The 23,409-nt window shown below is 33.6% G+C and overlaps 2 protein-coding genes across 3 annotated transcripts in view; one reads left to right on the forward strand and one right to left on the reverse strand.

Annotated features, from left to right (window-relative positions):
• Positions 1-12,196, forward strand: part of Ir76b (Ionotropic receptor 76b) — a 28,229-nt gene extending 16,033 nt beyond the window's left edge. For both annotated transcript variants that reach the window (XM_088270948.1, XM_088270947.1), the window contains exons 3-8: positions 1,079-1,267; positions 2,475-2,811; positions 3,469-3,662; positions 6,827-7,119; positions 8,881-9,064; positions 10,213-12,196. In XM_088270948.1, coding sequence (XP_088127074.1) covers positions 1,079-1,267; positions 2,475-2,811; positions 3,469-3,662; positions 6,827-7,119; positions 8,881-9,064; positions 10,213-10,470 — 1,455 coding nt within the window. In that variant the 3' untranslated portion in view covers positions 10,471-12,196. The remainder of the gene's footprint in view (positions 1-1,078; positions 1,268-2,474; positions 2,812-3,468; positions 3,663-6,826; positions 7,120-8,880; positions 9,065-10,212) is intronic.
• A 1,288-nt stretch (positions 12,197-13,484) lies between these two features.
• Positions 13,485-22,570, reverse strand: LOC148302832 (cyclin-A1-like). The gene is made up of 7 exons (XM_088270974.1): positions 22,131-22,570; positions 21,802-22,049; positions 20,701-20,911; positions 19,015-19,238; positions 17,642-17,846; positions 16,316-16,620; positions 13,485-15,411 (listed from the first exon to the last, which is right to left on the reverse strand). The coding sequence occupies exons 1-7, from the start codon at positions 22,278-22,280 to the stop codon at positions 15,237-15,239; spliced, it is 1,518 nt and encodes a 505-aa protein (XP_088127100.1). The 5' UTR covers positions 22,281-22,570; the 3' UTR covers positions 13,485-15,236.
• Between the last annotated feature and the right edge of the window lie 839 nt (positions 22,571-23,409).

The raw sequence follows: 23,409 nt of genomic DNA on the forward strand, positions 1-23,409 counted from the left end.
ATTAATATAAACCTAATGGTTTAAATGGATCAAAACAAAAGAACTACACTAAAAAGACACACAAGGTGGCTTTGTGGGTCTCTGCAAAAAATATTTTTAAAACGTTTATAATTGTTCTTTTAAATAAATGTATACAATTTATGTAAATAAAATTATTAATAAAATTTAAATTGAGTAAAAATTGTGGTAGACTGGGTTTAAACCCAGAAACTCTGAAAAAGAGTCCATAACACTAGTATGGACTCTTTACTATGAAGTTACACTAACCACGGGACCATAACCCGGCTTATATATAATAACTTCATAGTAATGTTACTTTTTATATCGATTACCCAATTAAAGTTTTGCCTAACCCATTAAATTTCAATACATGTATAATAATCAATTTATGGTGTAGAAATTACTTTGTATAATTCTTGATAATTTTAGTATTTTAATATGGAATTCAATGCCTAGATATTTCTTAAAAGATATAAACATCTTCTCCTTTCTATTAAAACGAAAAGAATTATGTATTTTTTAATACCAGGAAAATAGGGAACATTTACAGGGCTCAAGACCTGGTAATGTATATATGTTGATTACATTGTATTGAAGGTGTAACGTCGTTGCATATTGCATTTTTATCAGCCCAAGTTATTATCTATTAAAAAAAAAAAAAAAAAAAAAGAAAGTTGTTTTTTTTTATAAACTCTTTTAGAGGTATGGTGTCTTAAAGTCTCTTTAAGAGTTTAGAGGGTGCTCGTTATCTATTAATTGGATAAGCGATAACATAAATTTAAACTTTTAGCATCAATATTGAAATTTATTTCAAACATTATTTCAAAGTAGGTTAAATCATTTAAATATGTCTTTTTAATGCTAAATTATTTTAATAGGATTCTGTATGCATGTGGATATTAATTGCCATTGTGAGATAAAATGAACATAAAATGTTGTAAAAAACGTGATCTAGGTCATTTAATGCCTTATAGAAAATCGGGATTTAATTCATATCAAATAAACTAGTATATCAATATAAACAAACAATAATTTACATATTAAAGTTATATAACAGCTTATCTTTATTTTTTTTCAGAATTATCCACTAAGTTACACCACAACATACCCAAATGGCACCATTCAAGGATTGGGGGTGTCGTTTGACATTGTAGACTTGCTGCAGAAGAAGTTTAACTTCACTTATGAAGTGATCCAGCCGAAAGAAAATTTAGAAGGAAGCATAAATTATCTGGATAATTCTCTCATAGGATTGCTGAACCGCAATGTAAAAATTGAATTATTTTGATACTTACATCTACAAAGAAATTTCGTAATTGTATGGAAAGTCGTAAATCACAATTTGACCAAAGACTGCTGAAAGATGTTTTAATATCAAAATACGCAAGAAAAAATAATATTATTACTTCACAATCAAGTAGTGTCACGGATTTATAATACCAATAGGGCGTTTGTGCACTTCTAGGAATTTACCGTTTGGCACTTCAGTTAGCATGTAAAACGGATGATTGGCTTGGATTAGCTTGTGCTTTTGTCCATCTTTCTTCGGATCGGTGCTCTTGATCGATGCGTGAACACGCGTAAATTCGATCACGCTAAACTGTCGTAGTCGCTTTCATTTTTCAAAGCCGAAGAAAGATGGACAAAAGGACAAGCCGATCCAAGCCAACCATCTGTTTTATATGCTTACTAACGTACCGGACGGTAAAATTCCGTGTAATTTCGTGTAGTGCACAAACGCCCATAGGGTTTACGAATTTTCGTGCTCATTATATTACATTCTAATATTTTTCTTTCTTCGAAATTACAAATTCGAAACTTCTCGCAGTCAAATGTGGTGAAAGTAAAAAATGAGTGACATTTTTATACACATAAAGATATTTTTTCATTAACCCTTATCCGAACTAAAATGGTGCATAGTGCGCTGCATCGGATCAATATGTTGTTAATTATATGAAAGCAAAGTAATCAGCCCTTCATTCCTGATTCCAGAATACATGTAGAAGTGGAAAACAAATATATTTGAATACATTTTTTTAAATCTCAACGAAATGAGGCAACCTTATATAACATATTTTACAATACATCACAATATACATATTTACAGCACCTATATAATCCGAACGCAAAATTTTTACCCTCTGTTCGAAGAAGTGGAGCGTTCGGATTACAGTACAGAGAATCCGTAGGGTATTTTTATAAAATAAAACAATTATGTATTGTGAAATTTTAAATGTATTTATTACACTTTTTTAAAGAAATGAAAGAATTTTGCTGGTCGAGATTTATTTACTTACAAGTAAAAAACTATCTTGCAATTTACGTAAAAGCATCTTCTCTGACACAGGAATATCCACTTGGCTAGTCCATTTGAAGCATGAGTGGGCGTTCGGATTATAAAGGTATTCTGTATTTAAAATCCTTACATAACAGATATTTTTCTAACGTTCCCATAATTTTGTGGTAATATTTAGGAAATAGATTTCGCCGCCGCCTTCCTTCCGATACTGTCAGACACAGCGAGCATCATCAAGTACTCTTCGAGACTCGACGAAGGCGAGTGGCTCATCATGATGAAGCGTCCGAGGGAGTCAGCCAGCGGCTCCGGGCTCCTGGCTCCCTTCAACGAGAGCGTCTGGTACCTCATCCTCGTGGCCGTCCTGACCTTCGGGCCCTTCATATACGTCATGACCTGGCTGCGATACCTGATGACCAAGGATAAAAACAACATGCCGTACAAGCTCTCTCCGTGCGTCTGGTTTGTGTATGGAGCCTTCATCAAGCAAGGAACCTCTTTGGCCCCTGACGCAAGTACGGATCCATCTACATAGTTTAATTTTTAGAATTCAAGTTTATCATATTCATTGAAAGCAAGATAAATATTATGTTTAATCATTTCACTACCGAAAATGCTTCAGTTATCAATCGATAAAAGACCAAAATGGTTTCCATTTGTTGACTGAAGGAAGTCCCCAACCTTGTTAGCTCTTCGAGCTACTTATAGAAATCTACTTTTGAAGGAATCTACTTTTCTCTACCTGGACTACTTACCGTTTTTCAACCGAAAAGCAGACAAAGAAATATGTCCAAAGGAAATTTGCAGTTTAATTTTTCAAACAATTCACGAATCATAAATTATTTACAACATTTTGAGTGTGTCCAAATACTTGTTCACAAAATCTGGATTATCTCCAATTACAGGAGTTATTTTCGTATTATTTTGACATTCTTCTTCATCTTTGATGAGATGTCAAAAAATAATACATAAATTATTTATACTTCATAACTTTTTTTGTGTGAATCATCGGCTTTGAAATATGGACAATCGTCTAAAACGTGACAAAACAAAGCTTTTTTCGTAGTTTTCTTTTATTGCCATATTGTAATATTTTTTCCAATGGACAATTTCGCAATTTACGACGATATCCGCCTTATTTTTCCATAATAACATTATTATTATTATTGTAGACACCACTCGTATCCTATTCGCAACATGGTGGATCTTCATTACCCTCCTGTCAGCCTTCTACACCGCCAACTTGACGGCTTTCCTCACCCTGTCACAGTTCACTTTGTCCATCAACGACCCAAATGATTTGATCAAGAAAAATAATAAGTGGATCGCCCGGAAGGGAAGCGCTGTGGAATATGTAGTGAAGAATGTAAGTATATTATTTATTTTAATTTGTACCAAAAGATGAAAACATCGGTCGTTTTCAAAACTAGTCGTAAATAAAAATAAAACTCATTAAAGTGGTATATTCAAGTGTTTAATTTAATAAAAGAATGTAAGTATTTCACTGAATATGAAACTAGAATCAATTTTTCACCTTTGTAGTATGGTTGTTTAGACAGAGGAGGATGTATGGACATACTCTGTCCATACTTCCTCCTCTCTCCTCATTTATCTGCATAGAGTTTTAATTCCTTAAGAATGAATAAAAATTGTTCCTCTATGCGCAGCTGACAAAAGAGTCCCCAGGACTCTATAACCGCTGCGGGTGAATGGTGGGTTTAGTTTTTTTATGTATGGTTGTTGGAACGTTTGGGTATGGATAAATATATCAAAAACCAAAACTCGACTCATAAAGTGTTGAGTCAAGATCATGTCTTTCTAATATCTGTAAGGAGCCGAAACGTTAGCGGTAAGGCTCATAAATGTATTGGAGGGAATTGTGGCTATGGACATTAGGGAAGAAAAGATCGATGGACGAACCTCATCAAGTCAGCTATAAAATATTCCATGATTTAATAAACCATCCATCTGCAGAGAATATCAAAAGAAAAGAGGGATTTTTAATGACTCTAAAACAACCCGGGTCCCAGGTTCGATTCCCAGGGGGGGTCAAATAAATATAAGTGATTTTTTCACTGTAATATTTATTCAATATTATCCTGGACTGGTACCTGAAGCGGAGGGCTGATCTCCTTTCCTTCGTGTGTATACGATCAAGATAACACTGTGTTCATATGAAGCAGTGCCCTATGCACCATTGGGGTGTGGACAAGGGTTTTATTATTATTATTACTAAAATAACCACGATCACTCTGTTCAATAATCAATTTTAGCCATTTTGAATTTAAGTTTTACTTGGTAAATACCACTATTTCATATAATCTATCGTGACACATGTTTTGATGCATTCCGCATCATTTTCAAACACCGTGAAAATCAACAAGTATCACAATAAATTTAAAGAAATAGTGGTATTTACTAAGTGAAACTTGAATTGAAAATGAAAAGATTTTACCACAAATTGACTGCCGAATCAATTTATGAAATAATTCATTTTAATTACGTGTTTTTATTGGATATGTACTTATTCAAAACTCAGGTTTATGGATGTACCTACGTATCCAAATATAATAGATAACCGTGGATTTAAAATTCTTGGTTTAAAAATCAGTGTAAATTTCTCATAGAGCAGAGATGGCGCACTTATGGCACGCGTACCATAGGCGGCACGCGAGACGATTTAACGTGGCACGCGAATGAAAAGAAAAAAGTTAAAGTGATTTTTATTCCTGTGAATCATTATTTTCTTCAATCAACTTTATTACAACATTAGATGTAGATTTACAGATGAAAGTATTATTAATAATACTATTAAAAGTATATTACTAATAAAAGCTACCAGCTATGAACCCGATATAAAAGAATGGCATTTAGCATCCAACAACAAAAAACTCACTATTAATTAAGTTTTAAGGGTTCTTCATTTTTTTATTAAGTCTTTTTTTTAATTATTTCTTTTATTTAGCCATTAATAAGTACTTAATTATTTTTTCCATGTATTAATACTTTGTTAATATAAAAATTTTAAGTTACACAAACATTTGATGCATTTTTATTTCCATGGCATGCGAAATATTATTTTATATTATTTATTGATTCGGCATTAACTTTGTGGAATGACATGTTGTTTATTTTTTAAAAATGAAACACTTGAACATACCACTTTTATGAGTTTTATTTATACATTCAATAATAATTCAATTAATTTCAATTTTTACCAGAAGATGAAAACATCTGTAAGTTTTCGAAACTAGTCGTACATATAAATAAAACTTATTAATGTGGTATATTCAAGTGTTTAATTTTGAACAAATAATTATTATTTTATTTAAAAAAAAAAGTTTTTTGGCACTCAGGCTCAAAAAGGTTCGCCAACCATATCATAGAGCTACTGTAATACGTAATACATTACAAATCGATAGCCATCGTGGATTCACGTCGTTAAACCTACGTAGAGTTAAACTGTCACATTTGATACATGTTTGCCAATATTGTTTACATAGGTCGTATGTTGATGTTTACCGTTATAGCGTGTCCGAATTGATGGTCGGACAAAAGGCAAGGAAACCATTGATGCAAAAATAAACAAATTTTCTGTTTATTTTGTGTCGAAAGAATTTCACTGTCAACATTTTCAACCGGCACTGACCGCCAAAATAAACATATGTATTTTATTATTTATGGTCGACGTTTTATTTTATTAATTTTTCTTTGACTAAATTACATTTTAATACAAAAATAATTTATTTTAAACAACACAATAACTTTTTACTTTTTTTTCAATACTGATGAAATGCATTTTTAAATAATATATATATAAAACTATCCATCACGCAGCTTCCCCACAGGGGTAGGCAGAGAGAATAGAACGCCACATCAATCTGCCGATTTTTCGACTCCTGACCTAATCACTTTCAAGTATTTCGAATACTTGATCATGTCAAATCTGACTAAGTCTTCCTCTGCTTCTATCACCAACCACATTCGAGTCATAAATTTGTTTCAGTATCATTTCTTTACTCATTCGTTTCACATGCCCAAACCTAAACACACCTTTCTTAATTTTATTGATAATGCCTCTCTTAGCCTTGCATTCTTTCCTTATGCATATCACCATTCGAACACCTTTCATAAGTTTTGCCGAACATTCATCTGATAGAACGCATTTTGACTGCATTCACTTCTTACTTTCTAGTCTACTTTAATCATTCTTGCAGTGCTGATAACTCCTCTGTTTATCATACTCCTCTCCTTTCCTTCTCCTTCCTGCAAAATCTATTTTTTATACCATACCCTTTTTTTATCTCTTAATGTTTTTAATAGTTATTATAACATAAATGTGGAATTGTTTAATTGGCTTTATTTTTATTAATTGTAACTATTTTTGTTAATGTAATGTAATGTTTATTATTGTTAATGTAACTATTGTTTATTATATACTTTTTTAAATGTTAAGCTGTACAATTCCCGAACAAGTAAAATAAATAAAATAAATACTTAAATCCCATATTTATATTTTCAATGTTTCAGCCCGATGAAGAGCTGTACTATCTCAACAAAATGGTGGTCAAGAGCCGAGGTGTATTCCAGCCAGGGGAACTGGACTCGGCTTTCCTTTCGTTTGTGAATAGCGATTACGTTTTCATCCGGGACAAACCGGCTGTCGAGCTGCTGATGTATGAGGACTATAAGAATAAAACTGTGCACAATATTGAAGAGAAGGACAGATGCACCTACGTAGTAACCAAAGCAAGGTTTATGACAAAGTCCAGAGCTTTCGGTTTTCCTAAAAACAGTTCTCTCAATCGACTATTTGATCCCGTGTAAGTGCATACCGTACCCTACCGTACCGTGTAAGGGCTACTTGAGCTTTGATGTGTTACTTGAGCCCAGTACAAAAAAAAAAAAATCTGTATTCGGTCTACAATAATGAATGTATCGACATGATTCATTGTTTCCCTGACAGGTGACACTTATTGTCACGATATTTCGATCGATACCACGATCTAAATTTTTTTTTTGTACTGGGCTTAAGTAACACATCAAAGTTCAAGTAGCCCCGTTCTACGGTATTTCAAAAAAATTATTTATCTTGAATGCTTGTTCATTTTGACTCATAAAGAACATCAAACATTTTTGAACTACTAAACTTAAACTAAAATAAAAACTAACCATCACGCCACTTCTCCACAGGGGTAGGCAGAGAGAAAAGAATGCCACACCAATACAATCTTCTTAATTTTATTGACAATGCTTGTTATTGATTATTTTGTCTCAATTTTTTGTTTCACTTCCATACTGTAGTGGTTCACTTGTTTGGCTACCTTGCTGGAGGTCCAGAGTTCGATTCCCATGTGGTTTCAATATAAATATTGTCTATTATTTACTTACATATTTATTCAATTTCACCGGGACTGATCACCCTGCCTTTAGTAATTACCAATCAAGATGTTGTGCCCTTTGCACCATTGCATACAAACAAGGGTAAGAAGAAAAAGGAGAAGGATTTTCTAATTTTTAGAAATATTCAGATGAGGGAGGCAATTTTAGAGGCCCTTTACTTTTACAATATAATCAAATAATCATTCAAAATGTTTATCTTCTTCTCATTTCACAATGAATTATTCATTATATTTTTTATATAAGTTCTAAATTGATGACATTCATTCCCTTGACCCCTACACAAAAGTATCTGCTGTGCGATTGTTACTAATGTATAATTTAAGATTAGCCAAGATTAAAATCAGTTTCTTTGAACGGCATACTTAGATTGTTAATATGTGTTGATATTTTCCTTAAAATATGGCTTATTTTTTGTACTGTGTATCGCTGCCTGTTTTTTTTTATTATTGAAGTTATTTTTCTTTGCTTATGATATACAAGGCAAAAATAAAATTAAGAAAAATGAATTTTGATATATCTATAGTTAATAACTTTGTGTGAGGATCAGGTAAGATGGTTTTCTATGACCTATTTGTGGAAACTACATTGATGCGAAAACCACATAAAACTTAACAGAAGAAAACAAACTGTTACTTGCCTTGCAACATAATGTCTGACCTCTCATTATACTTAAGTGTTCAGCATTCTACGTCCTATTTTTATATTTTCAAGGCCCTCACTAACTTTGTTTGCCTCCATAGCATAGTAGTTAGCGTGCTAGGCTACCATGCTGGAGGTCCCGGGTTCGATTCCCAAGAGGGTCTAAATAAATATTAGTAAATTTTCAGTGTAATATTTACTCTGGACTGGTACCTGAAGTGAAAGGTCGATCACCTTTTCTTAGTGTATTTAACGATCAAGATAACACTGCTTCAATATGATGCGGTGCCCTATGCACCATTAGGTATGGATAAGGGTCAGAATAAACTAACTTTATCGCAAATGCTACCACCTCTATCGACAAGTCTCTATGACTCTATTGGCATCAGTCAAAATAACACGACAATCTCAAATTTCCCTTTTTTAAGTCAGCAGTATTCAGGTGAAAGGCCCTTCAGCTATAGTTTGTCAAGCTTATAGCGTGACTCCTTAATAAAATTATTTTATATTCCTTACCAATATTCCTTACCATTTTTCAACAGGCTTCTAAGTCTAGTGGAATCCGGCATCATAAAGTACAAATCGACTTATGAATTACCAGCCAATCAAATCTGTCCCTTGAACTTGAAGTCTAAGGAAAGGCGACTCAGAAACAGCGACCTGGAGATGACATACAAATTGGCTGGAATTGGAATACTCACTGCAGCACTTGCCTTTGGGGTGGAGGTAAGCATTTTTAATTCATTCAAACCCTTATCCGCACCCCAATGGTGCATAGGGCACTGCATTATATAAACGCAGTTATATTTTGATCGTCAACACACGAAGGAAAGGTGATAAGCCCTTCGCTTCAGGTCCAGGGTAATATTGAATAAATATTAGTGAAAAAATCACTTATATTTATTTGATCCCCCCTGGGAATCGAGCCGGGGACCTCCAGAACAGTTGCTGACCATTACACTACGGAGGCGGACAAAATCATTTTTAAAATAAACCTTTTTTATATATCTTATTCAAATTTCAGTTTTTGTTGTGTTTTCATGTATCCTGCAACGTTTTCAAATACCGTATGTGAAGCTTAATCTAAATTTTAAAGCTGTGTCCTTGGGACGTTCAAGAATAAAAAGGGGGTACGAGCTGTTTCTTACATTTATTTTTTATCACTGGGAATATAGACAATAAGGGAGAGGCTTAAGTCATTGTGGGAGATAAATAATGGGTTTATTATTCATATTTTTATGAATTACTATTGTTTCAAAATGTTGCAGTTTACGCATAAATATTTTTTAGGATTTCAATAAGTTTTTGTTGTTATTTGTGATTGTTGAAAATGATTCTTTTCCATATAGTTTTTCTTATTTTTTTTTATCATCATTTTTTGTCTTTTTTTGTAAATAAAACAAATCATTTTTCTTATTTTTATATTTTTACTCTTCAGGAGTGTTCTATTTAGTAAAATATAGATTCAGCTTTATCAAAGGAATTGAGGAGTTATGATACATTATTGAATATGTAAAATTTATTAGCGGGTATCAAAATAGCATTTCTATTAACCTGTTAACCGGGCGGTCCTCTGTCCAATTACGCAACTTGTAACGGGCGCGAATACTGATTCACTCCGTGTCTTTAATTCATGTTGAGACATGTATGAATGACTAATACCTTTGTTGTTTAATAAATATACGTCCATATATATAATATAATAAACATATATTTCAAGGACGTATTCATATGTCCTTCCCGTACCCGATATTGTTTGCGTTGGACGTATTTATGCGTCCCGCCCGGTTAACAGGTTAAATAAAATATTTCAGATTTGCCTTTAGATTAATATATTATTAACATTGGTATTTATATTTTTTGCGTTATTTTAGATATTCTATCGTTACTGGAATAATATTTGCATCCTGCCATTCCTTCCGCGGGTGCAAGAGGATGGAAAAATATCACCAGGACCTCCTCCTCCCTACCAATCCATATTCGGCCAACCCTACGGCAATATCGACACCACAGACGGGAAGAGGAAAACTATCAACGGGACAGATTATTGGGTAATCCAGATTCCCGGGGGAGATATGAGACTCATCCCTGTCAGAACCCCGTCAGCATACTTGTTTCAATATACCTCTTAATGGTAAATCAATATGACGGCTGCAAATTGGCTATAAAACGATTGATTTTAAAAACAAAAACTTTGTTTAACATCAGGAATTAAGAGGAATATGGCTTCGATAGTCAATGAATACATCACATAATTTTTATTTTGTGTACAACTATTGGCTAGTATCTTTCATTAAAGTTGATTAATATGCTCTACCTGACCTATTTCGCACAGGATGAGAATAAGTTTTTGGACTATATTTTTCAACCCCTTGGACTTGTATGCACTTGTGGTGGTCAGCGACCTGCTGCAACTGAACTGCAGGTTTAAGGACATTACTCTTTACTTTAAACATAAACATATTAGTCTGCATATTGCATTAATTCGAAACTAGTCAGGGGTGAAGTATATGAATCAATATCTACATATTAAATGAAAACTGCGTAAAATTTGGCAGCATCAACAGTTTTCGTTATCGTTTTCGCATTTTAAAAGAATGCCATAGTCATGGAATATACAAATATGTACAAAATTCGTATTTTATTGATTATGTGGGTTATTTTGTATAACAAATGTATTAATATAAATAATGATGTAACTTTTCTCATGATTTATGATACAATACTTACCATATCTACAAACAATAGAAAAATTTATCCTGCTCCTGAAAACATCACAAATTATGTAGCATTTTTTCTACAGATTTTGTCATAGACTTTAAAGTTTTTTATTGTGTATAACATCTCCAATCGTAATCAAAGCTTGTTACATTTGTAATCATTACCCTTGGTTCAGGTGGACAGCAACAGTCGTATGATTTGTTTATTTGTTTACAATCAAATTAACTGTTACATCAGCTATGAATAAGTGTGTAGCGCTGTCCATATGAAGGTTTACTACATACATACATTTTCAGATAAAAGTACTCTACGATCGTAGTGTTGCCACATATGCACAAATGTGTTAAATACAGTGTGTAGATTAATTAATGTTAATACAATTGCAAATCTGAAGTTCACAAAGCCTGCTCGTATAAATACAATTATACTATGCGAGTTAAACTCATCTGCTAAATAATACAAACAAATAGGTTGAATGTAACTGGATCTCACGAACATCGGACACACATTTGTAGTACACTACATTTGTAGTGCTCAATTGTGTTAAAATATTAAATAGAACATCTTTACTTTGTGCGCAAACACTATGATTGCAGTATATCTTTTTAGCGCAACAATTGTAGGTGCGCTTTACGAAGGCTACATTTTAATTGTAGTATTTTTCATCACTGTTGTTTATAAGGTGTTTAAATAAAGAAGTGCGTTTTTTCAATCGCACGTAAAATATTTGTGTGACTATCTACAGGAAAGAAATTATGCCTTCTTAAATACAGTTTTATGAGAATTACTAAAGTGTGCTTTAGACTCGTAGTGAAATAAAGTAGATATGACATTAATATAAGGCACAAATTTAATTATAAAAGAAGTTATACCTTGTTTTTAAAATTTTCATGGCTGTTTTGTATTTTTGTAAAATGTCTAATAGAGTAACTTTTAAATAGGTTTAGGAAATAGTATTACGTCATATAAAATAGAGTGATTATTTTATATACATAAACACAGGTAGCGATTTTCCAATAAATAATATTTTGTGAAGTAGTAAAAAGGTGTTATACATTTGTTTGTATTATTGTGAGAAATATGCACTGCTTTGATAACCAACACTAGTTTTTTAATGTTTTAGCGCATCGTTTTCAAAATAAAAATATATCACACATGTGGATTTTTTCATTTTATTAACAATTTGAATGTACACACATCGCTTACTCCTTTCAAGAACGTCATAAATCAAAAATCGTCAATTTTCAGTTGAGCATGTTTTCGGAATGCCAAGAAAATGTACTATATCCTAGCAAAAGAGGCATATTTTTAGCTTAATATGTACCCGCTACGGGGCAGAAAATGTTGTTTTTGCAATTTGAAGAAAATGTGTTCTTTAATTATTTTTTTAAAATAAACTAAATATTTTTCAAATGGAGAAAAAACCTTCAGGTTTTACCTAAAAAGATCTGTTGCACAGTAAAAAGTTCAATAAGTGGCTTGATATTTATTTTAATACATTGTGTTATATTTTTAAACTTTGAAAACATTCTCCTGAAAAATCAAGTTTTTTGATTTATGACGTTCTTGAAAGGAGTGAGCGACATGTGTTATACTCGTCAGTTAAATTATGTATGCATTGATACGCAAATACGCAGTAAATGCATCCTTATCGATTGTGGACACTAACCGGTATGGTTATTGACAGGACTAAAAAATTTTAATAATTTAAAGTACATTTTTTAGTAATTAAAAAAATCACCCATTTTCCATATACCGACTAATGTGCAACAATGTTTCAAACGTAATTTGTATTTTTCGTGAACAAAATGACAAAATCAATTGTCAATAAATTAAATCAATTAAAAAACTATTTGCATAAAAAAATCCTTTTTTCTTACATAAATTAAAAGGCTAAAAGATTATTAAAAAAATGTAATTTATGAATTATAAAATGAAAATTAAAAAAGTTCATATTTTCCTGTTAAATTTTTTATTTTGATAAAAATTTTACAATTAATTTTTAAGTATAAGAATTATGTTTAAAATTTGAGAAATAAGCAAAATGATTTTAAAGTATGAGAAAAATAATAAACTAAACATTTCAGTTCAAATTTAAACATTCAAGAAAAAAAATTAATTTTAAATTCTTATTTGGACCAAAATATTACTGTCATGAGCTGAAACTTTTTCAAATTATGAATAGTTTTGTGTAAAACCAGGGGGGACCAATCATGACGACGCGGACGCATTTGCTTCCGCATCAGATATTTATTCAGGTATTCAATGTAATAATCGTGTGCTATCTTCTTCATACAAGTACCTGACGGGCATCTATCTCTTTTTTTATAATTTTTTTATGTTGTTCATCCCTATAGTAGACGAATTGAGATAAAATGACCTTTTTTAAAGTAAGAAATGTGTAATAAAATAAAACAATACAAAATATTTTTAAAACCACTTTTAATTGAAATTAAATGGAGTACATTCACATTTATTATTATATGGAAATTACACCCAGGCTGTCCACTTTATAAAAAAACACACACATAATCGAAACAATGTATCAAATGCCTCTAAATACTAGTATTCACAAGGAAATGCCTGTAAATAATAGTATTCGAAAGAAAAATATTCATAAACCGGTAGAAATAAAAATCCCGATGTTGTATAAAACTGGTTCCAGTCAGACTTTAAAAAAAAAACATTGAGTAAACAAAACAAATAAAAAATGTCCAAAAGTAAAATATTACATTCTTAAGGCAGAATTTCATACTTCAATAAACAGAATGTTCATTCATCCGTCCCACATTCTCATTGAATACAAAATCCCTCATTTCAGCATGCATCATCATTCTTGCCACCGATACGCTAAAATAATTTCATTTCAGAATACATAATATATGGCAACAGGTTATTAAAATTAACCATTTGATTCACTTTAAACTACAACCCAAATTATCTATACGCTTGACTATGAAGTTTCACATTAAATTGCTACTTCCTCAGGTGGGAATCGAACCCACAACCCCGCCGTACTAAAGGCAGAACTCTAACATTGAGCTACCGAGAATTGAAACAACCAATGTAAAACATTGCAAAAATATTATCTCGGCCGTAAAATTTAAAAATAAATGTCATCAAAATATTTACTGAGAAGGTAATAAATAAAAAAATATAAAAAATTTAGATAGGCATAAGAAATAACTGTTTGACTATGATATCTCTGGGCGATTCGTATTATTAAACAGACTATTGCACGTATTCACATTTGCCCAATTTTTTTTACCTTGCAGCGAAAACTCCACACAAAAAACGGCTAGGTTGGTCATCACCCCCTGAATCCTACCATAATCCAGTTAAAATTAATATTTTCTCCAGTAAATTATCATTGCTCTAGACCCATATGTCAAAACCCATAGGGAAAGATTTTAATTGGACGAGGGTAGGATACAGGCGGCAAAGACTGGCCTAACCATTTTTTAGGGTATAGTTTTCATGAGGTTAAATTTGAACAGGATTAGTGAATACAGATATGTATATGGCTACTAAGTCTAATGTTACCATTATTTGCACAGATCGTAATTAAAAATATTTAAAATTAATTATCAATATTAAAATCTACTTTACTCAAAATTTACACTCAACTTCTTGGAAACATTTTGTACTTTTAAGAGGAAAATTACATTTATGATGAACGCAATTCGATGCTACACGATATAATAAACAGTACAAAAATATCCTAAACGATCTTTTGTTAAAAATATATAAAACTAAGCAAGGGTGGTTGCATCCGACATAATAAATACATTATCGTTTATTAAAATACAAAAAGTGTATAAATTAACATTTACTTTGTACTGCCTATAAAATCATTACCTATCAAATAATGTGATCTAACTAATAGAAGGAGAATGGTTAAACATAACCAAGAAAAAAGCAGTAAAAAACGTATCGTCAATTACGTTTAAAAAAAATTGTATCAAAGCACACGGGATACATTTCTTGGTACACAATGTCCGTGTGTTACTTTACTATCGACGCACATTAAATATTACGAACGCCTACTTCAACTCCCAATTGTAATATATTAAATTTTAATAATTTTGAAAAAGCGTAGTTTTTTGGATTCCGGATTCTTAACGACAAAAAGGCACAAACTCCTTCGTTTTGAAACTCAGACAATCCCGCAACATCACTAACTTTCTTTCAAGCTTTTCTTACCCGTCTCATTGAGGTCTAGTTGTTTTATTTGGCTATTGGATAGAGAGCCGTCACTATCGTTGAGTTTTCTGCTAAATGACGTTGACTTCTCGTCAGCCATTTCAACAGGATACATGGGTTTGGCTTCAATGTGTGACACTCCTTCGTATCTGCAAATTATTTATTATTTTATTCATTTATTTATATTCAAATAAAATTAAGGATTTATAATAAAGTAAGACTAGCAGTAAAAAAAAAGCAATCCCGATCCCAATTAGAAAAAGTAATCCAATATATATATTTTTAGTAGGTAAGATTGATTCACACCTACTTTTAAAAAAATTACAAGAAAAAAACAAGCACTTATTTTAAATTATTTAATCATAATCCACTAAAGTGGAAAGGTGTATTTATTAACTTTTATTTATTTATTTTTATTATTTGTATGGAGAGTTGAATGATAGTTATATATTTACTCTAATATTTTTTTTTATAGTGAAAGCACTAATTTCATTTTTTTTTTTTGTTTTTTTTTTTTTTTTGTGTAAAGTGATCACTTAAACCAGCCTATGACGGTCGTAAGCCCCGTAAATGCCCAGACTTCCATATTCTTCTTCATCTTTGATGAGATGTCAAAAAATAATATGAAAATAACTCCTGTAATTGGAGATAATCCAGATTTTGTGAACAAGTATTTGGACACACTCAAAATGTTACACTAATTTCATCATTTTTTTGACATCTCAACATAGATGAAGAAGAATATGGAAGTCTGAGCATTTACTGGGCTTACGACAGTTATGAGCTGGTTTAAGTGATCACTTTACACACATGTAACATTCACCAATTCTACACATGATTGACAACCACACTACTCAAATACTTATTGACATCAGTAAAGCGCTCGCAAATCCAGCCCCAAGTGAGAAATGTAAGCGGTCACTCACTTGGCGGTCTTGTACTTGTCGGGGAAGGCGCACTTCGCAAGCGCTGCCACACTACTCAAATACTTATTGATATCAATAAAGCGTTCGCAAATCCAGCCCTAAGTGAGAAATGTAAGCGGTCACTCACTTGGCGGTCTTGTACTTGTCGGGGATGGCACGCTGCGCGAGCGCGGGCGCGCCGGCGTGCGTGCGCTGCAGGCGACGGGCACAGCGCTCGAGGTCCGGCGGCGCGTACCCGCTGGAGGCGCGCAGGGCGGCGGGCCACGCGGCCGCCTCACAGGCCGCACTCGCCCCGCCCTCCCCGCCCGCACCGCCCTCGCAGTGGCAGCACAGCAGCGCGTGCCGCGCCACCAGCAGCGCCGCCGCGCCCAGCATCGATGCCGGGAACTGCAGGTACGGGTCCGCCTCCAGCAGCGCCAGCTCTGATATGTACTGAACAACAGAACAATTGCTAAATATATCGCTCACTCCTTTCAAGAATGTCATAAAACAAAAATCGACAATTTTCAGTTGTGCATGTTTTCGGAATGCCCAGAAAATGTACTTTATCCCAGCAAAAGCGGCATATTTTTAACTTAATTTTTTTTTTACCGGATACAGGTCAGAAAGTGTTGTTTTTGCATTTTGAAGAAAAGGTATTGTTTAATAATTTTTTTATTTTACAAAATATTTTTCAAATGGAGAAAAAACCTCCAGGTTTTACCTAAGATCTGTTGCACAGTAAAAAGTTCAAAAGTGGCTTGATATTTATTTTTAATACAATTTATTATATTTTTAAACTTTAAAAACGTTCTCCTGAAAAATCAAGGTTTTTGATTTATGACGCTCTTGAAAGGAGTGAGCGATATGTGATATGAAAAAACAGCAGTTCCACAGTGTTAAAGCAACTAGATTCTGATTGGTATTTCAACTCATTTGGATTAGGGAGTGGTCTGGGGCACGTGAGTTGGCCCGAAATATGAAAAATTTATTGATTTGGCATTTAATTTGTAGAACTCCATAATTTATATTTTAAATATATAAATCAAACACTGGTTTTTAGGGTCTACTAAGTTGTATTTATATTTTTTTAAATAATAAAAAATCAAAATTAAAATTGTGACAATTGTTTCGCCTTGTCGCATTCGGGCATTATCAAACTACTGTCCTGTAGTACTGATGGTAGTTTGATAATGCCATAACAAAGTGAAACAATTGTCACAATTTTTGTAATGTTTTTTAAAAATAAAATATATAACTTAATAGGTCCTAACAATGAGTATCTGGATTAATAATAATTATTATTTTTTAATTCAATGCGCCACCATCAGCAACAAAAAGAGGTAAAATTTATTATATTATTTTGAATATTTCGCAATCAAGATAACACTCCACATTGTGATATCCACTACAAGATGTCAATATGGACATGTGTTTGTGTATGTGTGAAAGAAAAAATAATAATAAAACATACCATCGCCAAGTAAAGAGTTTTCTGCGAGAGGCCATTAGAAATACAGAACAGCGAGATAAACGCCAGTGGTGTCGGGGTGGAGAGGTCAAACGAGAGGACCTTGAGGATGAGGTGCTCCATCCGCAGCACTTGTTGCTTAGTGTACGTATCATCCGTGATGTAAACAAACTCGCCAAGGTCTGGTGGATATATCTCCTCATATTTTCTGCAAACCAAACGCTAATGTAACAAAAAATTCCAGGTACATTGCACTTTACGTTCCGGAAGAACGATTCCGGAATACATTATGCAAATTTCTCATGCCTGACATACACATGCTAACACTGACTTAAATTTCATCATCATTATTAATACATAAATTCATTATCACTAAAATGTAGATTTGCAGTCACAGGTAATTAATGACTTTTTTTATTAAACTATGTATTTTTCTCCTATCAATGTTTCGGCCACCCTTAGGGCATTTGTGCACTACACGGAATTACATGGAATTTTACCGTCCGACACGTCATTTAGCATATAAAACGGATGGCTTGGATTGTGCTTGTGCTTTTGTCCATCTTTCTTCAGATCGGTGCCTGAATTCGTTGCGCGTAAATTCGATCACGCTAAACTGTCGTAATCGCTATCATTTTTCAAAACTGGACTGCCGGACGGTAAAATTCCGTATAGTGCACACGCGGCTATAGTTAATAAAAAAAATCTAATTTATAAGTATCCAGGTAACAATTAATAAAATTGTCAGTGATGTATTCTTCAAGGGATATTAGATTAGTTCACATGAGATTGGGAATATGTAAAAAAATATTACAGAACCCTTCTAAACTTCAGTAGAACCCAGGTCAGACATCACTATTTTTTATTTATTTTATATGAATATATTTCGAAATATATAAAATAGTGTCGCTGAAGAAAAATGGCAGCGTACAAAGTCATTTGCAGAGGAAATAATTAGTCCTATTCTTGAGAAACATAACATAAAAAAACAAGGTAATTTCTTACTTTCTATAAATGTGAAAGAATGATCTCAAAAATAACCTACTTTTGATTAGTAAAGAAGACAATAACTAAACTCTTATTAGTTTTATCTTAAACGGTGTCAAAATACGATCATCGAACTTTCGAAGTCAGAATCGCAACTTGCAGTTAATGCTTCTCAGGTTGTGATATTTGTAAAGGGTGTATGTAGAATGTCAGGACTCGCAAGGCGATGAACATAGCGGCAGTTCCAACCAACTAACTTTTATTAAATGTATCTTAAACGGTGTCAAAATACGATCATCTACTTAAGAAGACAGAATCGCAACTTGCAGTTTAATGCTTCTCAGGTAGTGATATTTGTTTGTAAAGGGTGTATTTAGAAAGTCACTCACGAGGCGATGAACATAGCGGCGGTGCCGACCAGCTGCAGCTTGGCGCGCACCACCGACATGTAGGACAGGAAGCGGTCGATGTAGGACACGGCCAGGTACAGCGTCTCCGTCTGCAGGCGGTACTCCTCGCCCACCTCCACCAGCCAGTCCACCAGGATGGCGCGCATCGAGTACGAGATGTCCGGCTGCTTGCGCATGTAGCCAGCCTTGGGGCGGTGCTTCCACTGAAACCACATGCACTCACGTTACTCTCAAACTATTAAAAAAAATTAACCCCTATCCACACCCGATGGTGCATAGGGCACTGCATCATATAAATGCAGTGTTATCTTGATAGTTAATACATGAAGGAAAGGTGATCATCCCTCCACTTCGGGTACCAGTCCAGGGTAATATTGAATAAATATAAGAGTGAAAAATCACTTATACTATTTGACCCCCCTTGGGAATCGAACCCGGGACCTCCAGTACGGTAGCCAAGTTACATTATACATTCATACATTCTGCATACCTAGTAATCACTGTAGTCACCTAGTAATCACGCTAGTAGGCTTTAAAAATTGATGTGTGCTCTTCGATTGTTTAACCAGTTGCCAGTTTATGCCGAGTGTGACTCGAGGAGTTTGTGTTGCATTGATGAGTCCAAGTGCTCCTCGGGCAAATCGTATTCCTACATGGTGGTATTGATTTGCCCAAGCCAAATATATTTATGTATTTGTTTTTATTGACTAACCCAAACAGTGTTAGTAAACAGGGTAGTCCTGTTTCGAATTGTTTGGTGATGATTTCCTGCACCAACGAATTTTCTTGCCAGAATTCAACTGTTAAGTGGTTAATCTGGTATAATTTTTTCATCAAACCACTCAATTAACACACTTTGGACAGAAAGGGTATTTCTACCCGTTCGGTCAATTGAAGCTTGTACTATCGATTGACGGGAAGGGTATTTTTACCTTGTGCGCCAGCCTCATTTTAAAGGCAGAAAAGAAGAAATTATACCAAGGGTGGCCGACCCGAGGTTCCTTACACGCCGCCTGCAGTCATGTATGACGATTTTTTTTAAACCAGTGATATATATGTAGTACACTGTTTGATATATCAACAAAATTTATGAGGTCAAGTGTTATCCATCAGCCAAGTCGTGCATGTTGTTATAAAAACAGTGAACCTGTTAGCACGCTCTTCAGCATCGCCAATTTAAGGCATACCTTACTAAATTAGATTCTGAGTATGGTGGCATTAAAAAATTTCGAAATGTTCATTACATTACGAATACATTTTTTGTTAGTTTAATGTGTATTTTCTTCTCACACCTGGTCGTAGCAAAGTTTTTTTTTTCACAACTACCCCGATTGTACTTTCTGATTACCTCTGCATTAAAATTATTTATAATACTTACAAAAAAAACAGTATGAAATTCATTGTTATGTTATGTTATGTCTGTATATGGCGGCCCTTGGGAAAATTTACAATAGATGCGATAAAAATCGATGCGGCCCGGAGTGCAATTTGGGTTGGCCATGCTTCTATTATACTTTTATGTTTTACTATGAATATTATATACCTATCTCTATGTTAAAGTCTTAACTATATGTACAGAATTATCAAATCCCGTCGCCAGCGGTCTCCAGGCGCAAAAAATACCCGTCTGTAATGTGTTAAGTGCATGTATCAAATAAAACCCACCTCGATTTCCTTCATGTATTTATAAATATCATCTCTGTATTCCGCGACATGGAAAAATAATTCCCTAACAGTTTTGGCAGTGGCGCGTTTCTCTTCTTCGGGCTCGGTAATTTCAGATTTATTGATGGACATAGGGCATAAACTAGTGTCCAGACCCACGGACATGGGAGATTCCGGAATAACATCTCTGTTCTTTTCTTTTAAAGGGGGCCTGAAAAAAACATTTAATATTTATATCCAACACAATTAACTGAATAAATTGTCCTATTTATAGTAGTAATTTACCACGTCACAGCATTTACATAAAAATTCATTTATGAGTAAATAATCCAGCCTGTAACTGACAAAAATGTTGACACTATTTTGACTGTTACACAGAGAAATGGAAGTTGCGCAAAGGAAGAAAGCACTATGGGGTTTAATATAAGTGATAATCCTGTAACCAGCAAATAATCCCTTCAAAGCATACATTTTTCGAAATAACCTTATTTTTCCTACAACTACATGATAATACAACAAAATTGTAAAACTGATGTACTAATAACAAACTTTTAACCTTTGAAAGTAGAATATTTCGATATCTAGTAACTAATGTTCAACTCTAATGTATGGAAGTGAAACATGGAGTTGGAAAAAGAAGGATGAAAGTAGACTGAATGCAGTCAAAATGCGATCTCTCAGAAGAATGTACGACAAAACGATGTATAATTAAGAAAGGTGTGTTGAGATGGTTTGGACATGTAGAACGAATGAGTGAGGAAAGAACGATAAAACAAGTTTATGAGGCGAATGTAAGTGGAAAAAGAAGCAGAGGAAGACCGAGAAAAACATGGCACGATCAGGTATGCCAAATACTTGAAAGTGGTCAGGTTAGGAGTCGTAACAATCGGCGGGTATGTATGAGGAGATGCATGAACGTGGAAGAGGCGAAGAATGTTTGCAGAGACAGAGTGGTGTGGCGATCTATTCTCTCTGCCTACCCCTGCGGGAAAGCGGTGTGATGGTAGTTAGTTAGTTATATTTTGATATCAATGATATTTTTGCTGAAAATTAGATGATAGTTTAACGGAAAACTGCAATACAATTTGCATTTTGGCTTACCTCTGTGTATGTAAATTCAATACGGAAGACGGGGGGATATGTTTTTCCGCCTTTTTAACATGCTGTTTTGAGGGTTCTTTGGGGATTTCTCTTTCCTCTGATTTGTCTTCATAGACACTGAAGGCTTCGAACTGTGCCACTGGAGGAATAACAGAAGACTGCGATAAAGCTAGCACTTTATCACGCTTGCACACGGGACGCGGGCGATTGTCTTTATTGCGAATATTGACATCGTTAGTTTGCAATTTCTGGAAACAAATACATGCATTATTATAAAGCGTTATTATCAATAAGAAATAGGCTAAACTTCATTGAAAACTCGAGGTTACCGAATTCAAAACTCGTTGCTGGTTCGTGTTCAGATTTATACCCCCCAAGGGTCTCCGTTGATTTTTCGCCGCATCAACTGTTTCTTTCCCTGTAATATTGCTGGCGGGAAGAGCATTTTCTTGATCATCGTGTATTTGAAATGAAGCCATCGCGAAACGTTATCAAAAATGTTATGAAAACTCAAAGAGAATAACCGTTGGATATGCAGACAACCAACCGCGAAAATCGGCGCACTAGAAGAGATAAGGTGTTATCGAAATTATCAACTTTAACAGCATCTTAACTATTGTTACAATAACATCTCGAAACTGAATTGAAAAACGTTAGTTTAGAAATAGCGACGCCCACAACGGACGACCAAGCATCAACCGAAAATATTAACAAACAATCCCGACCGGATGAACTTTTCCTACAGCTGGTCGCTTGGTGGTGTTTGTCTATGGACTTTCGAACAGTTTTGTATTTCTGCCAATCAGGACCTTTTAATCAAGGTCACGTGACCTTCCATTTCAAAGACAATATTAGAAAAATCGTTTATCTTTTATCTAAGCATATTATACAGCTGTATATTTCAAAATTTTGAATATATTTTTTTCGAAAAACGTTTACTAGTTTAGATACCTTCTATTATTTTATTATTTTTAAAAGCATTAAATTACCAAATTATAATCATGCTTAAAGGATGTCATCCTTTTTATATTTAAGTTGATATTCTATAATCGCCAAAAATGTTTTTATTCAAAAGAAAGAAAGACATAAAAATAAAATATTTTTGATAACATTTTTTGTGATTTTCTTTTGGAGATAGTAAGCCTAATTTTCTTATGGTATTTTTTTTGCTTCACCTATCTGAAAAAATTGTATCGTAATCTAAATGTTTCAAAAATCATTAAAAACTAGATTTTAATATACATGTAACATTTTAATGTACTTGTAATTTATTTTTTGTCCATAAAATGTGTCTTATATATCGAAATAATTTTTCAGCAATAGATGTTTTTTCTCATTTTTAAGTTATCTGATAGCGAATTGTACTGCACTGTGTTACAACATCTCCAATAGAAAAGTTTCGGATGCATATTCGCCAAATTTTATTTACCAACTTTTATTCGCTGTGCGTTCACTTCAAAACGAATTGCGAACACTGTAATCATTTTACGTTTGGAGAGTGTAGATATATCCATTAGTTGATGTACAAATTCGAACACAAAGCTTGATGAAGAAAACATGGTTACATCATTGTGTTATAAAATTAATTTTGGTCAGAATTACCCGTAA

This window comes from Brachycentrus maculatus, unplaced genomic scaffold, assembly GCF_059751285.1.
Source record: "Brachycentrus maculatus isolate JH-2025_06_01 unplaced genomic scaffold, ASM5975128v1 h1tg000405l, whole genome shotgun sequence".
NCBI classification, from domain to species: Eukaryota; Metazoa; Arthropoda; class Insecta; order Trichoptera; family Brachycentridae; genus Brachycentrus; species Brachycentrus maculatus.

What these genes read in the sequence shown, in the direction of transcription:
- LOC148302832 (XM_088270974.1), bottom strand. Translation starts at nt 22,280, where the DNA reads ATGGCTTCATTTCAAATACACGATGATCAAGAAAATGCTCTTCCCGCC. An exon ending in AGCAACGAGTTTTGAATTCG is followed by an intron (nt 22,050 to 22,130) that starts GTAACCTCGAGT and finishes ATTTGTTTCCAG; the next exon opens with AAATTGCAAACTAACGATGT. An exon ending in TTGAATTTACATACACAGAG is followed by an intron (nt 20,912 to 21,801) that starts GTAAGCCAAAAT and finishes TGTTTTTTTCAG; the next exon opens with GCCCCCTTTAAAAGAAAAGA.